The sequence below is a fragment of the Bactrocera dorsalis genome, chromosome 4 (genome assembly GCF_023373825.1).
Source record: "Bactrocera dorsalis isolate Fly_Bdor chromosome 4, ASM2337382v1, whole genome shotgun sequence".
NCBI classification, from domain to species: domain Eukaryota; kingdom Metazoa; phylum Arthropoda; class Insecta; order Diptera; family Tephritidae; genus Bactrocera; species Bactrocera dorsalis.
This window is the reverse complement of record NC_064306.1, coordinates 29,925,059-29,946,779: the sequence shown is the minus strand read 5'-3', so window position 1 is coordinate 29,946,779 and position 21,721 is coordinate 29,925,059. Positions and strand designations below refer to the sequence as shown.

At 37.0% G+C, this 21,721-nt stretch overlaps 1 protein-coding gene across 1 annotated transcript; it reads right to left on the bottom strand.

Annotated features, from left to right (window-relative positions):
- Window positions 1–18,070: 18,070 nt before the first annotated feature.
- Window positions 18,071–19,370, bottom strand: LOC105224245 (serine/arginine repetitive matrix protein 5). The gene is made up of 2 exons (XM_011202269.3): window positions 19,005–19,370; window positions 18,071–18,760 (listed from the first exon to the last, which is right to left on the bottom strand). The coding sequence occupies exons 1-2, from the start codon at window positions 19,072–19,074 to the stop codon at window positions 18,117–18,119; spliced, it is 714 nt and encodes a 237-aa protein (XP_011200571.2). The 5' UTR covers window positions 19,075–19,370; the 3' UTR covers window positions 18,071–18,116.
- Window positions 19,371–21,721: the final 2,351 nt, after the last annotated feature.

The following is a 21,721-nucleotide window of genomic DNA, read 5'->3' as shown; positions in this document are numbered from 1 at the left end:
TATAAACCAATCAATACTTCTTTCTGCTTTTAAATACCTGATACAGTGACTTTCGACTTTTCTGTGTTTTATAAAACGTTTATTTTCAAGTAGGCTGATATGTACTTCCTTTCGCCAGTACAAATATGAATAGAGATTAGAATATGAAGATTTGAATTATATAGATTACCTTTAGTTCAAATATATTGGTTTAAGTGATTAATGATGGATATTGAGATTATTTCTAATGGAATTTAGTATGCATACTCGTTTCTAAATAAATATAATACTGAAGAAAATAAAAAAAATTTGTCTTCGTTTTGGCATTTTATCTCTTCAATGCAGAGATGAGTAGAGGATTCTCTCTGAAAGTAGCCTATAAAATCAATAGGTTCATATTTCTTTAAATTTTTATCTATATCTCTACTCTACTTATGTATATATTTGATATACGGTCCACAATTTATTATTCTTATCAGTAAATTTAAAGTACTATATATGTGATTACTTGTAAATGTAAGCTGGTTAAATGCAATAGTCCTGGTGGCTTAAGGAAAATGAATTGACTTTATTTTATTCGGACCTTATTAAACTAATATTTCATTTTATAAAGACTCTTATAAATACGGTAATATGGACCCTTCGATACAATATGACAGCTCTTGAGCAGTCTTCGGAAAGATTTTTACTAAGAGAGCTTTGATGAGGAGCGAATTGAGCGATCAAAATCAAGTACGGTGTCTTTTGTAGATGTGAAGATCATTAGAGTTTCGGTCCAATCGAAATTAACGTTTCCTTGTTATGGTGCAATGTCATGGACGTGGCATTTATCCGATTCCAAACTATCAACCACAACAAAGTTGGAAGAAACGCGCATACTTAGCTCATTGAATATAATTAATTTTTTCATTTCTCTTATCGGCTGCATGTTTCTGGACATAAGTTCGTTTGGTTCTTCTGATATAAAACTTTTGGTGTGTGTCAAGAATAGTGTAATCGGGTCACATGTCAGTCGGGTTTACTCGTAGTGGATTATTATACAAAATTATGTGAGGAATATTTCCTAGTGCTACAACAACACCTACCATAATATCCATTGTTCCTGAACTCGACATGTCACGAGTTTGTTCGAATGGTTGGAATTTTGGTGGTTTTATCGACTTGTCCCGATAAAGTTGATTTTTTTTCAACAAGAGTGCCGTAAACGGGTCTCTTTGGACATGCTTGATTGTGCGAATTCCGATCCCTCATACATGGAGAGCTTTATAACTGCAGGGACGAAACCAAAAAAGTCACGCAAAAGCCGCGCAAAAATCAATGTAATGCGATTTTCGATATTCCGAAGGAAGAAACGGTCAATAAGGAGTTCCATTTGGCGTGAGAACATCCGTTGAAAACGAACGGAATTGCAGAAAAACAATTTTACATGATGATAATGCACCCTGGCATCCCAAAAAGTGTATTACATCTGGTGGGGACTACTTTGAAGGCGGCAAAATCAATATTGATGAATAATTAAATACTTTGAGTTTTACTTACACTTTTTATTTACTTTTTTGTCACAATGTATAATAGATCAAGAAATTTCAACCCTGCTTACTTTTTATTCTCCTTCGCAATGCTTCGCATTAACAGCGCTACCAGCCTTCTCCGCTCCATTCCACACTCCTTCCACCTTCCACCTCCAACTTATTTCCGCAAAATTTTCCACACTTTTTCACATTAACTGCGACACTTTCGCACGCTGGCACGTTCTTTTATTATCTTTCATTTACTTAATTTTAATTAATTTTCGTCGATGTAATGACAAACTACAGGAAAAGGATAAATCAAGTGAAAAGGAAAGCAAACAGAAAAATTCAAAAGGAGAAACACAAAACAAGCAGATTAAATGAAGATCACAAACAGGAAAGGATAAAGCGAAATTCAGTGGCAACTAAATTAAAAGTAAACATGCGACTGAAGGCAACAAACGGCAGTCGCGCCCCGCTCAAGCGCCTGTAAATATGCTTGCATTTAGTGCGCTAATGCGGCAATAAGCCTGCTCAGGCGCCATAGAGCTACAATAAACATTTGTTTTTGCATTTTTGCTGCATCCATTATTATACTTTTTGCTGCCGGTGTTGTTGTTATTTTTATAAGGTTGCATTCAGCTGGCTCAAATGCTTGCAAGACGGTTGCTGGCGTCGCCGCCAAATTAGTGGCGGTGGTGTGCGTGCGGCTGCTTCAAGTCGCAAGTTTTGCTTTAGTCGGCAAAACTTTAATCTGCAACAAGCAATTGCAACACTGGTGCGGCGTGGTGTTGTAAGTGACAGCGCTCACTAACGCTTGGCGCGTAGCGTTTGTAAGTGGTAAGCATTATAATGCGCACTTAATTGGTTGTTGTTTCGCCGCCACTGGCAAATAAGTCTAAATACTTGCTGCTGCCACATCAAAAGCTTACTTCTGCTTGTTGCATGGATTGTTGCAACATTCTTCCGGCGCGCCTTATTCATCGTTTCATTCCATATGCTTTTTAACTATGCATTGCTGTTGTTATTGTTGTTGCTAATATCTTTCTCGCAATACTAAGCAGCAATAAAGTTTAGTTGGCCTTTGGAAACTGCAAAGTCGTGCTTGCATTGGCTCATCTTGTAAATTGCCTCGCCACGCTTATGTTCCCTCTTTGGCCTGCATCTGCCGTCCTCACTTCTCACCCCTTCCCTTACTCACTTACAACTAGTTGGATGACCAAATCGTAGCTTTCTTCGTATAATTAAAAGTTTGACCCATTTGAGTTCAAGCAAATGTGCGGTTTGTATTCGAAGTTTCCCAGGCAATGTTAATTGCTTCCCTTTGTTACAGTTATTGCTATTGTGGTTTTCGAAAATTGTTGGATTTTCTCCAGTTTGTGGTCAGAGAGAGAAAATCTAATTAGTTTTTCAAAAGTCGCATTTCTCTAATCGAAACGCCTAATATTATAGTAAAAAGGGAAAATCAATTTTTTCTTTGAGAAATTCCTATTTATTGATTATGAGCTCGCTATTGCCAGTGCAGCTCGAGCAGAGTGCAATTTTATTTAGCAATATATAGTAAACGCCCTAGTTCTTTTCATTTTAAATTTTTTTAAATAAAATTTTTTTGTTCAAGATAAAAATAAAAAACCCAAAAGTTTTGTTATGTGAATTTTTCACATAAATTTTGAGGTTATGTGAAAAAAGTTCTTTGACAAAAGATATAGACCTTTTCATTACCTACAACATTGTCATGTAACTTCTTACTATAGCACTCGTAGTTTAGCCGGACAGCTAAGTAAACCATTCCTAACCCTAAAAAACTCAGTCAAGACGCCAACCCACTTCTTTTTATCGACTTCAGTTCATCCACAAATTGTTTTACCCAAAATTTCCTTAGTTTCCATTTACTTTTCGTTGGATTTTAATCACATGACGGTCTGGCAATATTACTTTGCCCATAGCATCAATAGTTTCCACAACAGCAACTGCTTTTGGCAGACCTTCACGAAATTGGGCTTTGGAGTGATCTACGACTTCGATTCAATTTACCATACCATCGATAAACACTAGTCCCTAATGGAGTTTAATCGCTAGAAATTTATTAAAGTTCATCGATGCACTGTCACTGTAAAAAATAATCGCTCGAAAATGTTCACTTTAAGTCCATTTTTTTGGCGAAGATGAATATTTTAAGTCAATTTAAACATTCACAAATAGCGGTCGCACGTCATAACGTTCTGTGTATGTATAGCATCAAAAATGTTAAAATTTACAATAAAGTTGTCCGTTGCCAGATTGCAACACTTTCTCCTCATTTTTATTGGTTATAGTCGAGTTTACGACAGCCCTCCAGTCGTTCTTCCTTTTTGGTATTTTGCGTCAGTTGGAGATTTCAAGTATAGTGAGGTCCTTCACCACTTGGTTATTCCAACGGAGTGGATGCCTTCATCTTCTTTTTCTTCTCCCGGCGGGTACTGCGTCGAATACTTTCGAGAGCTGGAGTATTTTCATCCATGCGGACGACATGACCTGACTCTTAATTCGCTGAAGTATGTCAATGTCGCATATATCTCGTACTGCTCTTCGTTCTATCGTCTGTCGCTGTTGCCAATGCTCATAGGACCATAAATCTTCCATAGAACCTTTCTTTCGAAAACTCGTAACCCCTACGCATTAGATGTTGTCATCCTCCATGCCGCTGCACCTTATAAAGTGGGTCTGTTAACCCCGCGGAGAGATTTTGCTATACAAGAGACCTGTTTATCCATAAATCACAGAAGAGCATAATTACTAAAATGTCAAAAAAAAGCTTATCACAAATATTTTGGCTCCTCACGTATTTTGTCAAACTTGTGCTGCAAGTCGAAGTAACTGGTTACGTGGTAAACGATCTTCTAGGCCTTTTGTGGTGCCAATGATTTCGCAAGAACCAATTAACCATTTCAACAACTTCCAGGTGTCTGATTTTATAGGGAAAAGTAAAGCTAATATTGAATATACACAGATTCCTTCGGCAATCCTCATTCTATTCCTCACGGACAAGCCTTACCAGCGAATATGGAAGAAGAATTGAGTTATAATGATGAAGGAGACCTCAAACGTACAGAAGAATGGATGCCATATACTATCCTGAAAACAACGAAAAGAAGGACCCAATTTAATCGAACAAGCTGAGTTTAACGACTAGTAAAAAACCTTCACTTGTCCAAGGCTATGCTGAGCTATTGGGTTTAAGACTATAACTGGAATTTACTAGTATGAGGAACGAAAGTAACCATTTTTAGAAACCATAGTTAAGAGTAATCATCGTTTTCCATCATGAAAGCTAAAATTTATGTTCGTGTTAGTCCAAAAGAGGTTTTGGAAATATTCAGCTCAGTGTGTAGTCCGGACGAGTAGCGTTTATTCATAGTTTCCTCAAAAATAAGTTTGAATCAAAAGACCCTCGTGCGCAAGCTGTTAACATGAAGGAAGCAAGCGAATTTATGTCACAGATTCTAAATTCAATAAACTGTGATGTTTACAAGTGGTAAATATAAAGTAATAAGATTATTACGAGGACTTCAGGGTGGATTTACTAAGTACTGGCGTTTTCTGTGCTTTTGTAATAGTAGAGCTACAGCAAGCCGTTATAGAGTAAATGAGTGGCCTCAGATAAGTAGATAAATTTATTTTAGACGTGAAGAACATATTTCTCATTGATCTCAAAAAAGTCTTGTCAACTGACGCCCATATTAAAGAAGCCAATTTGTTGAATCTCAAATTCGAAATTAGAAAAAACATCAAACATTAAGTAATGTTGATTTGGTGGCTTGAAAGTCGCTTGAAACAATTGTTTCTGAGTGTTTGGGAAACAAAAAAATAGAAACCTGCAAAAAACTTGTGAAAGAATTACTCGAACAAAGAGAAGGGTTCCACCAGGACATCCAACAATGGAGCAACTATATCAAGGCAGATGGCATCTTTCAATGAATGGGATACTACTGTTGGTTCTATATGAGGGAAAGCATCCAGCGGTATAATCGAGAGTACATTTAAAATTTATTTAGCCTAGTTAAAATAAACCGATTACGTTAAATATCCACAGGGTTTTCTATAACTATTTGTAATTTTGAAGTCAATTTCATAATGCCACTCTCTTATTTTCCCTATCCTATTGACAAAAAACTGTGACACTTGACTTGAATGAATTTGAATTCTTCTCTCATTGGCCAAAGTTGGCTGCTCCGGGGCGATTGGTTCCTTAAGACAGTGTTATTGCTGACAGTACGGGACAGAATGAGAAATTTGCTCATAATAATATAGATGATTTCCTGTCAATTCTACCAAAAACTACCATGGCTGTCAAACTTGGGTTGGACACTGTTTGCGCCGTCTCACCGCGTCTCAAGCGTTGGTGATCTCTGTGACGTTGTTGTGGCGAGTTTTAAACAGATTTTGGCCACTATATCTTACTAGATCAAATTGGACAAGAACTGAAGCCGCATGACCACCCTTGGTCAATCCTTGTTTATCTGAGCAACAACTTGAAAATGAACCGGATTTTCATCGAAAAAGCATCTTCAGCAATGACTCTCATTTCTGGCTGAATGGCTTCGTAAATAAGCAAAATATTTATTCGTCAGACAGTAGTCCACATGCACTTCATGAGTAACCATTGCTTCCCGAGGAAATTACGGTTTGGTGCGGCTTATAGGCCGGCGCACAGTGAGCGATTGTGCCTCGCTAGCGGCATTTAATTCAAATTTGAAAAAGCGTTAATTTTTTCACAAATCGATAACAGATGCTTTCATTAGATTTTTGGCGGTTTTTTATAAGCTCTACGATCAGCTGATCATCAGCTGTGAGCTGTCAAACACAAAATATGTTTTAGCAAGTGCTTTACAATATTTTTTCTTTGTTGTGTGCATTGATTTCGAGCTCCTTGGAAATTTACAATTTTTACTTTGAATAATGCTGACCGAATTTATTTAGGAATACTAACCACTTCCTCCGTTTGCACTTACACTCGCGCGAGTGTTTAAAAGGAAAAAAGAGTTGAGTTTTTAAAAGTTTTATTTTAAATTATCTTTTGTTTGCAGTACAATATTTTGCCTTATAATATATCGCGTCGATTCGAAATAAGATGTGTTGGACCACTGTCGGCGCAGGTGGAACGATGACGATCGAAAAGAAGTGGGAATTCCGCGGCGCAGTATAGAAGCGAAAATTGTGGCTGGGTGGTTTGTGTAGAACGAATGTTGATGTGTTGATGCGAACTGCCGGTGACGAATTGTGAGGCGACGAGGCGTAGTGTTCTTGCGCAAGTTTATGATCGAATAATGTCAGCCTCCCCGCTGTCCACTGCTTCTCTTAGCCGGGTTGCGAGTATGGTGAATTGTATTGGTGTTGTATCGTAGTGGCATCCTGTGATGAATTGCACTGTTGCATTAGGATGCGCCAGTTTTACCGAGTAGAGGGGGGTGAATGCTTAACTCATTTAAACATCCTGGGCCCCCTAGGCGAATATTTTGCCTAGTATTACACGTTGTTGCATGTATTTCGGAGTACTTCTGGTAGAGTACCCAAAGCGCGGAATACGTTCTGACAGCAGAAGTATTGGAGTTGTAATATACTCGTATTTATCCGTGTGTGTAGAGAACGGATTTTGGTTTTAAACATGCCACATGTATTTGAATGTGCATTTTAATATGCGGGTAGGTGCTTAAGAGAAGCAACTTTATTTTGCGGGTTTATTCGATTGACTGAAAACCTTTTGTGTTTGCGATTTTTTTCTTTTATCGTTTTATTAAGTGGATTGTTTGTTATTTGCCTTTTCTGTATGATCGGCGATTGTTTGCATTTAATTTATTCTTGGCTTATGAAGGATAGTAGCTCCATGCCTAGCTCAGATATGGCCAGAATGGGTACTCCCTAGCCCTGGAGTTAGGGCTGTGCCAATAGAGGGATCTTGCGGGAGAGTGGCCGGTAATTGCAAACGGCTTCATTAGAATTAAAATTTTTTAAGTGGGATGTTCATGCTTTACAACAGATTCTCACCAACTACCCTTATGAGGAGCGCTTATGTAGGGGCGATAGTTTTTTTTCCTATTTTACAATTTAGGCCTCTGTGGGGCAATATTGTATGAAAAGTGTCGATTTTTTTTGTGTTTTTACTTTTCGAGACACTTTTGTTTTATTTTATGTTTAAGTGCTTATGCACTAATTTGGCGTTTAGTAGCCCGCCGCCGCTCTAGGATTTGTTCAGAATTTTATTGTTTTTCATTATTGGCTAAAGCCATCCTGCGGGGCCGAAAAGTTGTATGTGCTTTTAATAATTTGGACTGTCAGAGGTAACTCTGACTTTGTTTTTAATTCCAATTTGTGGAGTATTGAAAATTTGTGGCTTTAGGGGTAGTCGTACGACGTACCGGCCATTATTGGATCGAGTAGTTGTGGCTTTCGAGTAGCGCTTACAATTCTGATCTTGTGGAGTTTTATTTAATATTCGGGGAAGTTTCCCTGTCTCTTGAGCTTTCCTTAATTGTGAATTAAGGCATTTGTTTGATGTTTTCTCAACTTGAGTTGGAGTGGTGGTAACTAGTTCTGTAACTAGTCCACTTTGTGTTTGGCTATGCAGCGTTTGAGCTTTTTGCGCCTTTGAGCAACATGGTGTCTCTTGGCAATTTGCTGAATTTTGGGTTTCGGGTTTTGCTTTTGCAATTAAACCCGTGTTTCTTTTTGTATATGCGCTCCTTTGAGGTGAGGGATATGTGCTGTAATGAAGCATTGAATTATGTCTTTTGTGACAATATAAGCAATTAAATTTGCTTTTGCAATTTTTAAGATTGTGTTCATGGGACAAGCAGTTTGTACAGAGTCTTTTTGATCTGACAAAGTTGTTCCGTTTGTTAATATTTAATTTTTTAAACTTTTCGCAAGTTTTAAGCTTATGCCCTCTTGTGCATAGTTCGCATGACGTGTGTTTTTTCTGTTCGGATGTGAACGCTTGTATTTTGTTAAAAATTCTATTTGATTTGCTTCTAGCTTGGGGTCTATTGAAGCTTTTATTTTGGTCGTGTTTAATTTTCTTAGTTTTGATTCTTTTTTCTTATAACCTTTCCGCAATTTCATATTGGGTGGTGAGAAAATCTTTCATTTGTTGCCACGTTGGGCACTTTCTTCGTGATGAGAGCGATTGCTCCCATAGAAGTAACGACTTTTCTGGTAATGCGGCGGTGCAAATGTTTACCAGAATTGGGTCCCAGCTATCTGTGGGAATATTTAATGTCGATAGAATCGAGAAACAATTTGAAACAGTGGATTGTAGTGTTACAAATTCTTCACTTGTTTCTTTCTTGATTTTAGGCAAGTTTAATAATGTCGTTACTTGCTTATCGACCAGTATTCTTTGGTTTTCATATCTCGCTTTTAGAGCTTCCCAAGCCAAATTGAAATTATCGTCATTAAGAGCGAACTGTTTTACTATTATGCCTGCTTGACCTTTAGTTTTGTATCTGAAGTGATACAATTTTTGCGCTTGTGATAATTGAGGATGGTTTATGTACACGGCCGTGAACATGTCCCGGAAGGACGGCCATTCTTCATAACCTCCGTAAAACGTTTCTGTATCACATGCGGGCAACTCGAGGTGGATGCCTGAACTTGCCTCGTGACTGTCCATTTGTGGCAGCTCTACTCTACTGTGGAGAGTAGGGGCAATTGCTTTAATTAGCCTTAATTGATCGGAGATCATAGCTTTCGTTTCTTCATATTGGTCAAGGCAGTTTTCGTAAATATCGTAAGCCGATGATTTAAAATTTTGAGGTAGATCTGAATTGTCAGATTCTACTATGGCGTCATGAGCCGCTTGGAGTCGTGTCCAAAAATTATTAAGATTTATAATTTTGATTTCTAGTAGCGATTCCGAGTTTTCGTGAATCGGTGAAGAGGCAAATCTAGTGCAGTATCTTGTTAAACTGTCACTTTCTGAAATAAATCTTGCAACCTGTTTTGAGCGTGTAGCTCCAGGTGTACTTTGATTTTTGTTATTGTTCATTGTTTTTACTGTATAGTAAAATATTGGTCAAAATTAGTTAAATTTGTCTCAGTGTAAGCCGAATTCTCTTTTAAATAAATAAGAGCTTATTTCGTATAAAGCGGATTCTTTATTTTTTATTATTACCGGTGTTTTTTTTTTTTTTTTTTTTTTTTTTTTTTTTTTTACTTGCTATAGAATTAATTTTATTGAATTTTTTTTTGTTTTAATTAATTTATATTTTTTTATGTCCTAATGTTGTGTAATTAGGCACACCCTAATACGTGTACTTGGATTTACATGCGTATGTATGTACTTATGTTTTGTGCGATTGAGAGCTCGTTGTAGAGATCAATGTGCTTTTTACCTAAGCATGCACGAATTGTTAGTATTATGTTTATGTTCTTAAGCAATTGAGAGCTCGTTAGGAGATCAATTTGCTTTTTGTAAGCTTGCTTGTTTATGCACTGTGAAGAGAGCGCGAAAACGGAATTGAAAAAAGGTGCACACATTTATATGTAAGTATGCACTTTGTAAATATGTTTCGCAATATTTAGGTATAATATATGGTAAATGCATTAAATAAATAAGTTTATATATATGTATTCTTGTTTCTGTTTTTATTTTCAAATAAGTATGTATGTCCTTCTCAATTTTTGTATGCCGGGTCCTGCGTATTACTTTATTAATCATTAGGGGTACTGCCGGAAATTTGTCATAGTAAAAATTTCAATTATTGGTTTGTTGGAGTCGGACCAAAGTTAGTAGATAAACATACATATATTTAAGGATATATACATGTACATGAAATGATTTAGAATATATGTATATGTATTTGACTAAGCCGCGGTAATTTGAATTTTACAGCATAGTAAGCCGTAAATTAAACCAGTGTAGGTACTGATTTTCGCTAAGTTTTACCTAGGAAAACCGTACCTTAAAACATATATGTATATGTATGTATGGGCATACACTAAATATAAAATGAAATTAATACGCTCACTGTGATTTCAGATTAACGTATGTATGTATGTGCCTGCGGGTATTCGGGCCGTTGATGCCAACTCCTTCTCCTCGGCTTCCACTTTGTTGTTCCTGGTTTTAGTACTTATGTTTGTTGTTGTTGTTTTTTTGTTTATTTTAGTGTGGTTTAAAAATTCGCGCCCGTCTCTTTGTTTTTATTTATGTTTTGTTTTATCGTTTCGCGCCCGATTTTCTGTGTGTTGTTGTTTTGATTTTTTTTTTTGTTTTTTGCTTTTGCAGTATTTATTAGGTAGATTTATATTTTCACCTACGGTAATTTCTTTCTGTTTGTACTTTTAAAATTGCAACTAATTGTCACCTCTTTTTTTGGTTTTGCACATAATGTTATTGTTTTATTTATACATATGAATATGTACGTATATATTTTATATATTTTGTTGCCGCTCTACTTGTGTTGTTTTTGTTTGAACGGTTTTAATTTTTGTTTTGGTTGACACTCAGTATGTGATTATGTATGTTTTTTTTGGTTTGTAAGTTTATGTTCTTGTCACCGCAGCTTTGTTTTTTTTTTCGTACCACTGCACTTTTTTAATTTTTTGTCTTTTTCTTTTATACAAGTATAAAAACTTATATTTTTTCTATTTTGTTTGGCCCACTGCACTTTTTGTTTTTTAATTTTAGTACACTGCGCTCTTTTGTCTTGATTGCATTTTTTTGTTTGTTATATCTAAGTATATATATATTTTTTTTTGTTCACCACTGCACTTTGTTTCTGTCACTTCTGTTCACTTCACTTTTTTGTAAATGCAATCAAATATTATTTTTGTTAATAATTTTAGTTTTTTCTTATTTAGAATCCGAAGGTGCCTATCGGTAAGGCTCGAAGGACCATGAATAATGTTGACCGAATTTATTTAGGAATACTAACCACTTCCTCCGTTTGCACTTACACTCGCGCGAGTGTTTAAAAGGAAAAAAAGAGTTGAGTTTTTAAAAGTTTTATTTTAAATTATCTTTTGTTTGCAGTACAATATTTTGCCTTATAATATATCGCGTCGATTCGAAATAAGATGTGTTGGACCACTGTCGGCGCAGGTGGAACGATGACGATCGAAAAGAAGTGGGAATTCCGCGGCGCAGTATAGAAGCGAAAATTGTGGCTGGGTGGTTTGTGTAGAACGAATGTTGATGTGTTGATGCGAACTGCCGGTGACGAATTGTGAGGCGACGAGGCGTAGTGTTCTTGCGCAAGTTTATGATCGAATAATGTCAGCCTCCCCGCTGTCCACTGCTTCTCTTAGCCGGGTTGCGAGTATGGTGAATTGTATTGGTGTTGTATCGTAGTGGCATCCTGTGATGAATTGCACTGTTGCATTAGGATGCGCCAGTTTTACCGAGTAGAGGGGGGTGAATGCTTAACTCATTTAAACATACTTGTTTTATTAAAAGTGTGGCTTTTTATTAACTTCAAGATATGTATTACATAAAAAATCAGTGTTTGTGACCGGTCTGTAAATGTGTTGTTCATAAAACGTAGTGGTAATTAAGTGTATTAACAACTAGCCTACACTAGCGTGCACCTGTCGTTCGTGGAGTAGAAGTTACAACATTCGCACGGATTAGGTCTAATTCGTTTTTTAGCTGGAAGTATGAGTCACTGTGCGTCCAAAATGTGTAATATGAACTGCTATTACCTGCTAACCTTCAAATCATGGCACTTTTTAGGAACAATGTCGGTAGCAAAACAGGTACTTTTTTTAGTATGGCATGAAGAAGCGATCCCAACCAAGAAGTTTCTCATCATGGAAAACTTTGTATTTGGTACTGTTCTCAAAAGCCTTAAATATACCCAGGAGGAGCAGTACGAGATTGGCAAAAAGCTGCGAAATTTTACTAAAGCTTGTAGAAAAGTGGAAAAACTGTAGAAGAAATAAGGTTTTTTTTGAAAACAAAAACCAGGAATGGCTAGATACGCCGTTAGTATTGATTGAAAGATCATCTTCCCAAATTATTGGACGTCTACAAAAAGATATTTCGGAGTGTTGCAAAAAAACGCAAGTTAAGAAATTGTCAGGCCTTACTGAAGATGTGCCATCAGAAGCATTGTTGGTAGCTGCAAGCTGCAGCTTGTATAAGGGTGGAAAACGTAGTGCTTCACAGGTGGTGTCAATGCTAAACGCCGACGAAGAGTTTAGCGGTAAGATTTTGAATACTATGAGTACCCCTCAGCGTCTACCGACAAAACTTTCTGATGAAAAAGTACTGGCGCTATTTGTAGATGTTGGACATACCAAGTACACATGGAATTTGTCAAAGAGAGCCACTAAAGGGCAAAATGCCGATATATGTATATCCATGCTACGACAAACTGCGTTGTGCGAAAAAAAATGCTACCCTAGTGTCATCACGGTCACTGATCGTTTCGCTGAAGTACCATTACAAAGCTTAGTAGACCATACGATTGCTAGGATTATTGAAGCACACGCAGAAAGTTTTCAAAACCATATTGAAAATAACAATAACACCCAATTAACTGCTACCTACAAATGGGATTGTGATGGCAGCAGCGGCCATTCTACTTACAGGCAAAAATTTAATGACTTCGATGGAGAGATGATAGATCAATATTTATTTTCAATTTGTATGGTACAATTGATAGTGTAGAAAGGGTCGACAGTTTTATGGAAAAACAATCGGCCTTCTCCGATATTGCCGACCCATTAAATTACTTTGCGAGAAAGAATCGGCAGACTTGTCTCGCAAAGAAATTCAAAACATTAAGAGCCAAATATTAAATATTTTTCCAACATTTGTGAGTACCTTAAGAATTGATCACCAATTTCATTTGACCATACTTGATGGCAAAACGTTCAGTGTCATATCGGAATCAGCTTCGCAAACGTGCGGAATCTGTAGCGCGACTCCCAAAAATATGAACGATCTAAATTTGGTGAAAAGCTTTCCTATTAATGCAAACCTAATTGAATATGGCTTATCAAGTCTCCACGCATGGATTAAGTTTTTCGAGTATGTTTTGCACATTGCATATAGAATACTAATACAAAAGTGGCAAGCTCGTGGTGCTGACAAGGATATCGTTGAACAAAATAAAAGAAGTATTCAGCAGAAGCTAAGGGAAGAAATGCATTTGTTGGTGGATATACCAATAGCTGGTACTGGCAGCGTGAACAACGGAAACACTGCAAGGAGGTTTTTCCAACAACCAAATTTGGCTGCCCGTGTAACAGGAGTAAGCTATGATTTAATATATTGATTTAGCGTAATCTTACGAGCATTGGCTTGTGGATACGACATAAATTCGGACGCATTCGGATCTTACGCAATGGAAACTGCAGAAATTTTTGTTAAAGCATACTCCGGGTTTTACATGCCATCGTCTGTTCACAGAATTTGAATTCATGAAGCAGATATAATAAACTATTTTTCCCTTCCGACTGGATTGATGTCCGAAGAAGCTCTTGAAGCCAGGAACAAGGACTATCGAAACATACGCGAGAGCAGTACAAGAAAAAATTCCAGGAAAAATACAATGGAAGATATCATAAATGCTTTATTAGTTTCGTCTGACCCTTTGATATCTTCATTGTCAAATGGGTCTTCAATTTCGACTGCAAAAAATATTATTATGGACGATAATGCTAAGAGCTTGCTTTTAATGAAGCATCTAGATATGCCTGATTCTGATTCCGAAGATTCCGAAGATAATTTTGATTTATAAAATTTTTTGAAGGTAAAAAAAAATTTAAAAATTAAAAAAAAGTTAAAAAATTAAAAAAAAAAAAATTTAAAATTTAAAAAAATAAGTTTAAACAAAATTTTTTTTCTTAAAAAATTCTATGACTTTTTTTGAGCTGTGAAAAAAAACCGTCTGAAGATATTTCGTTTAGAAGTTATTAATTAAATGCCGCTAACGATGCCCAATCGCCCACTGTGCGGCGGCGTCGTTTTGCCGTACTTCTTCCGTGATGATCAAGACCGGCACGTTACGGTGAATGGAATCGCTACCACGCAATGATAACCAAATATTTTTGACCCGAATTGGATGATTTGGACTTGGACAATATGTGGATGGCGCCACGGCCTACACAGTGAATGTCACAATCGATTTATTGAAAACCAAGTTTGGCGTACGTGTTATCTCACGAAATGGCCCAGTCAATTGGCCTCCTCGGTAGTGCGTTTTGACGCCGTTAGACTATTACGTATGGGGCTACGTTAAGTCTGTGGTCTATGCAAACAAGTTAGCGACGATTGATGAACTTGGTATAAACAGCGAACGTGAAATTACAGTAGTTTCGGGAGATTTATGCTTGAAAACCCTCGAAAATTGGGTTCAGCGTGCCTTTGGTGGCCATGTAAAAGAAATCGAGTTTCATACTGAATGCCATCGAATGTACTTTCACATAGGAATGATATCCCAAATTATTCTTGTTCTTTTCAAAAACACTTTTGTAGCGCTCGTAATGAAAACCGCGTTACTATAAACTGTTCTCCCTCCGCAGTTCATTTCTATCTGCAGGTCAACATTATTCGATATGTGTATTTATGTTTACTTTGGTCCATATGCCGCTGTGAACGAGTGAAAGAAGTTGATATCAAAGAATCTTCTGCCTAATGATAATCGCCTTTTTTATTTTAGAATTTGCTATGGCCTACTCCAGTCGCGAGCCGTTACTACGTGCTGTGTGCCATTTAGCTGCGTTGTTGTTCTTTTGGTTGTAATATATTTGTATCTGCGTTGTTGTTCTTTTGGTATCTGGTATTTGTATCTGCTTAGCCACTAACATCTCAGCCAGGCGCACAAATAAATAACAACAAGCGCAGCTGTAAACCTGTTCATCTCAAAATCGGAGTTCGAATTGGGAGATAGTAAAATTAGGTTAATCTAACTGAAAAAAGTATGCTTAATGAGTTTCTTATTCATATGAGTTGCTGATATTAGCATATTTCATGTTGTATATTTATGTTATAAATCACTATTCAATAATTAATGTGGCAAATTAAGTGACGTATTTTATCATAAAATCTCTCTCTTTGATAGCGGCGTATTCTACACACTTTTTTGTTTTTATTGAAATGATGTTAGTGTATTTTTTAAGTAGTTTTTAAATTGACAGGCATATGGTACATGGATTATTATATAGTATATATCGTCACCTAAAATGCAAAATAACGTAATATCACTTTTCTTTAGTTTACAGGCGAGGGAAAACGATATAATACGAGTAGAAACGACTCATATTGAGACAAAATTTGAATTTGGGTCATAAAACGGTTATTAAATGGATATAAAATGGTTACAAAATTGTTTTAAAATACTTGTAAAATAGTTATATATTGATTATATCTGACAGCGGAAGCTGAAAATTCGATGTTATATAAATGTAATGTGATGTAGTGAATCTCAAGCAGAAAAAACTCAATTTCGATCTTTTTGATGATACGTCGTTTTGCATTTTAGTTGACGATATGTATCTTGTGATGAGTAAGCAGTTTCTATATTATTTGCATATTTACTTTGAGCTTGGTTGAACTTGTTTTGATGTTCTTATTGTAGTTAGAGAAAACATAGCAAATTATTTTAAGCATTGCTGGCAAATTTACAATGTTTTGCCGTCTATAAATCGGTCAACATAATCAGCGTACTAATATTCGCAAAACCATTACCCCTCTTGAGACCCAGCATCCATTATTGGATAATATTCGACCGAATAGATCACATTTAGCAGGCAGTGAAGAAAATATAGCAGCTGTAGGAACCAGATTAACACCACCAACAACGTCAGCCTGGAAATCCAACGCAGGATAACTCTTGCCAACAGGTGCTACTTCGGACTGAGTAGGCAATTGAGAAGCAAAGTCCTCTCTCGACGAACAAAAACCAAACTCTATAAGTCACTCATAGTTCCCGTCCTGCTATATGGTGCAGAGGCTTGGACGATGTCAACAACGGATGAGTCGACGTTGCGAGTTTTCGAGAGAAAAGTTCTGCGAAAGATTTATGGTCCTTTGCGCGTTGGCCACAGCGAATATCGCATTCGATAGAACGATGAGCTGTAGGAGATATACGACGACATTGACATAGTTCAGCGAATTAAAAGACAACGGCTACGATGGCTAAGTCATGTTGTCCGGATGGACGAAAACACTCCAACTCTGAAAGTATTCGATGAAGTACCCGCCGGGGCAAGCAGAGGAAGAGGAAGACCTCCACTCCGGTGGAAGGACCAAGTGGAGAAGGACCTGGCTTCGCTTGGAATATCCAATTGGCGCCACGTAGCGAAAAGAAGAAACGACTGGCGCGCGGTTGTTAACTCGGCTATAATCGCGTAAGCGGTGTCTACGCCAATTAAGAAGCAGAAGAAGATGTTGAACTACACGAAGACCGTACAAAATACACCTTGTGCTAGAAATTAAGCCTTTCGACCCACCAAATGACATCGTTTCGCTTTATGGGTTTTTGAAAAGTTATAAGAAAATCCGACGTTTTCGAGATTCAAAAGCACTAATTTCATCCAGAAAATATAACATCATCGGTCATATTTCTCCACAAATGACGATGCGTATACAAGTGTCAATGGCGACCTTTATTTCGCCGTGATAATCAAATATTTGATGCCTGTGACTGAAGCTCGTTATCTCGACGATATTTAATTGAAACAAAACGGCGCCACTTCCCACACATTGCATTTATCGATGGATTTATTGAGAGAACACTGCGGTGAGCAGATAATTGCACGTTTTGGACCGGTCGATAGGTCACCAAAATATTGTGATATCACACCGTTAGACTTTTTTCTGTGGGGATATGTGAAATATAAAGTCTGAGCAGACAATTCCGCTTCGATTTAGTCTTTGGAACCATTACGCTTGTCTTTCACCAGTTACCATATGAAATGCTCTAACGAGCCATCGAAAATTGAACTGAACGGATGGGCCATCTGAGACGTAGCCGCGGCCTACATTTGAAACAGGTAATCTTTAAAACATAAATGCGAAATAATTTTCTTTCGAATGATATAATAATAAACATTCCCCATTAAGTTTGAAGTTTCTGTGCCTATTGTTTAAAAAAATAGGGAACCTTTCAGAATACTTTCTGAAAGTGCTGAATGGCGAAAAAAGTGCTACGGCAAATGAAGAAGAACCTGCACAAATAATCTTCTTAAAAAAGTCTTCCTGCCATTCAACCAGGACGAGGTAAGAACAGATTTAAGGCGGCTTAGAAATAGCAACGCGTCAGGCGTCGATGCAAGCGGCGACAGCTGGTAAGGCGAAAGACGAATTCTTAGCAACCTGTCTGCACCTAGAATTTACTATATAACTGGCGTGACCTCGCAAATTATAAAAGAAAGGTTTGAAGTTTTGTGTTTTCGGCACAGATCGACCCACGGTTGTAATGCCAATGATGAAGAAAATGACTTAAATTTTCTTCTTTTTTTTTGAAGTCGGATGCTCAAACACACAGCTTCAGCCAGTGTACTCTGTTCATGTACCCCCTACTACCGAAGACTACGAAATTTCAAAAATAGTTTCAGGCGAATTAAGTATTTCTCTCCATTAAAATAAGTAGTAATCACACGTTTTCGTAAAAATATGATTAAGAAATTTTATTAAACTTATAATTGAGGACGTTCAACTCTTTCATCATTACGTCGTTTGTTCGCCTGACGTCTGCGCACGATTACTCGGCGGTGCTGTTTGCGTTGTCCTCCACGTCGTCGCCTGCGACGATCTTTTGAGTTGTTACGATTTGGTCGTTTCCGCTTTTGTGCCGATGGACGTCTACGCCTTTGTGCTGATGGACGTCTGCGTCGCTTTTGCCGACGTCGGCGTTGCTGTGTACGACGTCGTGAGGGACTACGTCGACGTTGCTGTTTACGACGTCGTGAGGGATTACGTCGTCGTACACGATTCGTTTGTTGGTTTCGCGCCATGGAAATGGCGTTTGCGGTGTTATGCTCAACATTGCGACCAATTGAACTCACAGGTGACGAATAGTAATCATAATCCTGTGTTCTCCTTGTAGGAGTGGAACTATCGACACCCGTTGATACGGTAAGTTCTTTATCCTCATCAGTTGCTTCTTCTGGATAGTCTGTGTAAACATATTCGCTCCCATCAATTGGTACTTCCTCAACTATGGGCTTAGACCCGCAATTGGAGTTGCTTGTTTGTCCGTTTGATCCCGTTAATTGGTTAATGAAATCAGGTGTAACAACGCGACCCAACAAGCCTTCGTAGACCGCATCGTACTCAGTAGCTGTAATAATTAATAACGGGTGATTATTTTTTTCATAAAAAAGAGAATTATTTATAAAAGAGCAATAACATTCGTCAGGCAAACTTTTCGTCTCATAAACAAACTGCTGTCAAACACACACGAACATAAAAAGAGGTTGTATCAAGCCAAGAAAGTTTTATTGTGTCGATTCGCTTTGAGCGCGCAGTTTATATGGACCAGTCCGGTTCAGAATTTGATCTTGAGTGTATACAATTTCACTAACCGACAATTTCCAGCCACACAGCTGCTATTAGCAGCAATGCTGGCACTAAATATAACTTTGCGAACTTCATCTAATGCTCGAGATGCCGTTATTTACCTCGAACATGTAAAAACTAAATTGAACTGTCTTCGCTCCCTGTTGCCCGACGGTTATATATGCGATTTCGCAAAAATTTGCAAAAAACAAAAAAATGCTAAAAAGTTGGCACACATTTTACTAATTATAATTCTCTTTAGCGAAGAAATAGTAAATCAACGCATTAGAAATACATACATACCCACATACAAATATTCTACTCCAGCTCTTAATGTATGCAAGGGGATAAACTTGTTCTTTATCCGCGAGAATTCGCAAAGAAGACTTGGAAATTTGCAAAACAAACAAAGTAGGCAAGCCAGATGTGTATTTATGTATTAATGAACTCTAAAAAAAAGTTGCCGAATGTTATTGACCGAGGAAGTTGGGAATTCATGCAAACCATTACGCCGTACACCTTTGACATATTCCAAGTATTTGTTCGTTATTTACGGTATCCGCGAAGGGTTATGCTAATTGTTGTTGCAGTTGGAGATTGTTGAAATTATTTTGCTATTTTGCAGCATATTAAAATTTGTAAATTCTTAAATTGACTAAATAATTTAAAAAAGACAAAATCCATAAACGCTTATATTACATAATAGTTATATATGGTGAATTGAAAAGACAACGGCTTACCATAGTAAAAGACATATTTTTGCCAAAATTCGTTTTTTTTTATTCAACAGACGAAGTTCTTTTCAAGAGTGGTATATTGGCGATCTGGAGAATACGCTGAATGTGGAAGGGATTCGAGCCTAATTCACGGTTTTTTTCACGCTTTGGAGCGAGTTCATCATATGCAGTCTATTCTGATGATTGTAGATTGGACTATGAAGAGAAATTATGCAGCCATGTTTCATCCATTTTTACTTATCGACGCAAATACTCGTTTTTAATGGGTTTTTCAATAGGGACGCTGCAAAAGTAAGCCGATAGGGACAGCAAACGACGCCATATTTTTTCGCTCTTTTGGCTTTTCTCTTCAATAAAGTTTGCCATTTCATCATGAAAGATATACGATTCAATAATGAGTTGAAATTATTAAAATTTACTACCAATATTGGACTCAGCGGCCTCATCTCTCTCTGGTCGTCATAATCGTACTTTTAATCCACAGGCACAGTACAAAAAAGTGCCCGTAGTGTCAAGAATATTACTGCTGCTAGCGCATCAATTGAGAAGGACCGAAATCAGTCTCTCATACGTCGTTCTTAAGCGTTGGGCACACGTCATTATGGCGAATATTGCAAAAATATTATGGGCCGGCGGCGTCATCGGGTCGTACTTCTTCCGTGATGCTCAAGACCGGCACATTACTGTGATGGGAATCGCTACCGCACAATCATAACCGAATGTTTTTGGCCCGAATTGAATAATATGTGATTCAACCAGAACGGCGCAACAAGCCACACAGTGAATGTTACAATCGATTTGGACTTCTGCAAGCGTGCCCATGTTTTCGGTTCTCATTTCATCACGTCTAAACTTAGAATACCAATTCTTGATGATTGATTTTCCTTGTACAGTATCCGGAAACTCGTCTTCAAGCCAGGTTTTTGCTTCAATTGTATTTTTACTCTTCGAAAAGCAATATTTTATCAACACATGGAATTCCTTTAATAAATTTTTTCACTATAACAAAAAATCAAATTTGTAATCGTGCCTTATGAAGGTTATGTCTAATTATAAATCATATGGTTTTAATTCTAGTGTATCAACTATAATATCTTAATACAAGGTTATTTGACTTTTGGACAATTTGTAGGATCCGATCATAATTTTTGAGAAATTACGTTGCATTTTAAAATATAATAAATTTATACTAAAATAAAGTCCAATGTCCTTTCTCAAACAATTGTTCTCACTCGATTAAATCCAGCAAACTCTTCACCTAATATGAAGTACTAGGAGAAGATTGAAAAGGACTAAAAACAAGAAAAAACGTTAACTTTGGTTTCACCTGAGCTAAATACCCTTCACAGGTGCATTTCTGTTAGTAACTATGTGTTCAGTTTGTATGGAAGCTATATGCTATAGTTAACCGATCTGAACAATTTCTCTTTATATTACATTATTTCTATAAACAATAACTCATACCAAATTTCGTGAATATATCTTGCCAAATGTAAAAGTTTTCATTCAAGAACTTGATTCCGATCGTTCAGTTTGTATGGCAGCTATATGTTATAGTGGTCCGATGTTGGCATTTCCGATAAATGAGTATTTTCTTGAAGAGAAAATGATGTTTGCAAAATTTCAAAACGATATCTTAAAAACTGAAGGACTAGTTCGTATATATACAGACAGACGGACATGGCTAAATCGACTTAGCTCGACATGCTGATTATTTTTATATACATATACTTTATAGGGTCTCCGACGCTTCCTTCTTGGTGTTACAAGCTTCGTGACAAACTTAATATACCCTGTTCAGGGTATAATTAAGGATTAATAAAGGATCTCCCAACAAGAGCATTATGATTTCTTTTCAAAAAAATTCATAATGAAATTCAAATGTTTTTTACTTAATTTGAAGTACAATTGCAATTTCATATGCTTGTGAATGGTTGCGTTAAAAAAGTTAAATCTTTCAACAATTTTTGGAGTTGGTATTCGACAATTTGCATCGACCAACCACT

Bases quoted from the DNA above. Each gene is read 5' to 3' on its own strand.
- LOC105224245 (XM_011202269.3), bottom strand. From the start codon at position 19,074: ATGAAGTTCGCAAAGTTATATTTAGTGCCAGCATTGCTGCTAATAGCA. The intron at 18,761-19,004 runs GTTAGTGAAATT...TAATTATTACAG, and splicing joins TGTGTGGCTGGAAATTGTCG to CTACTGAGTACGATGCGGTC.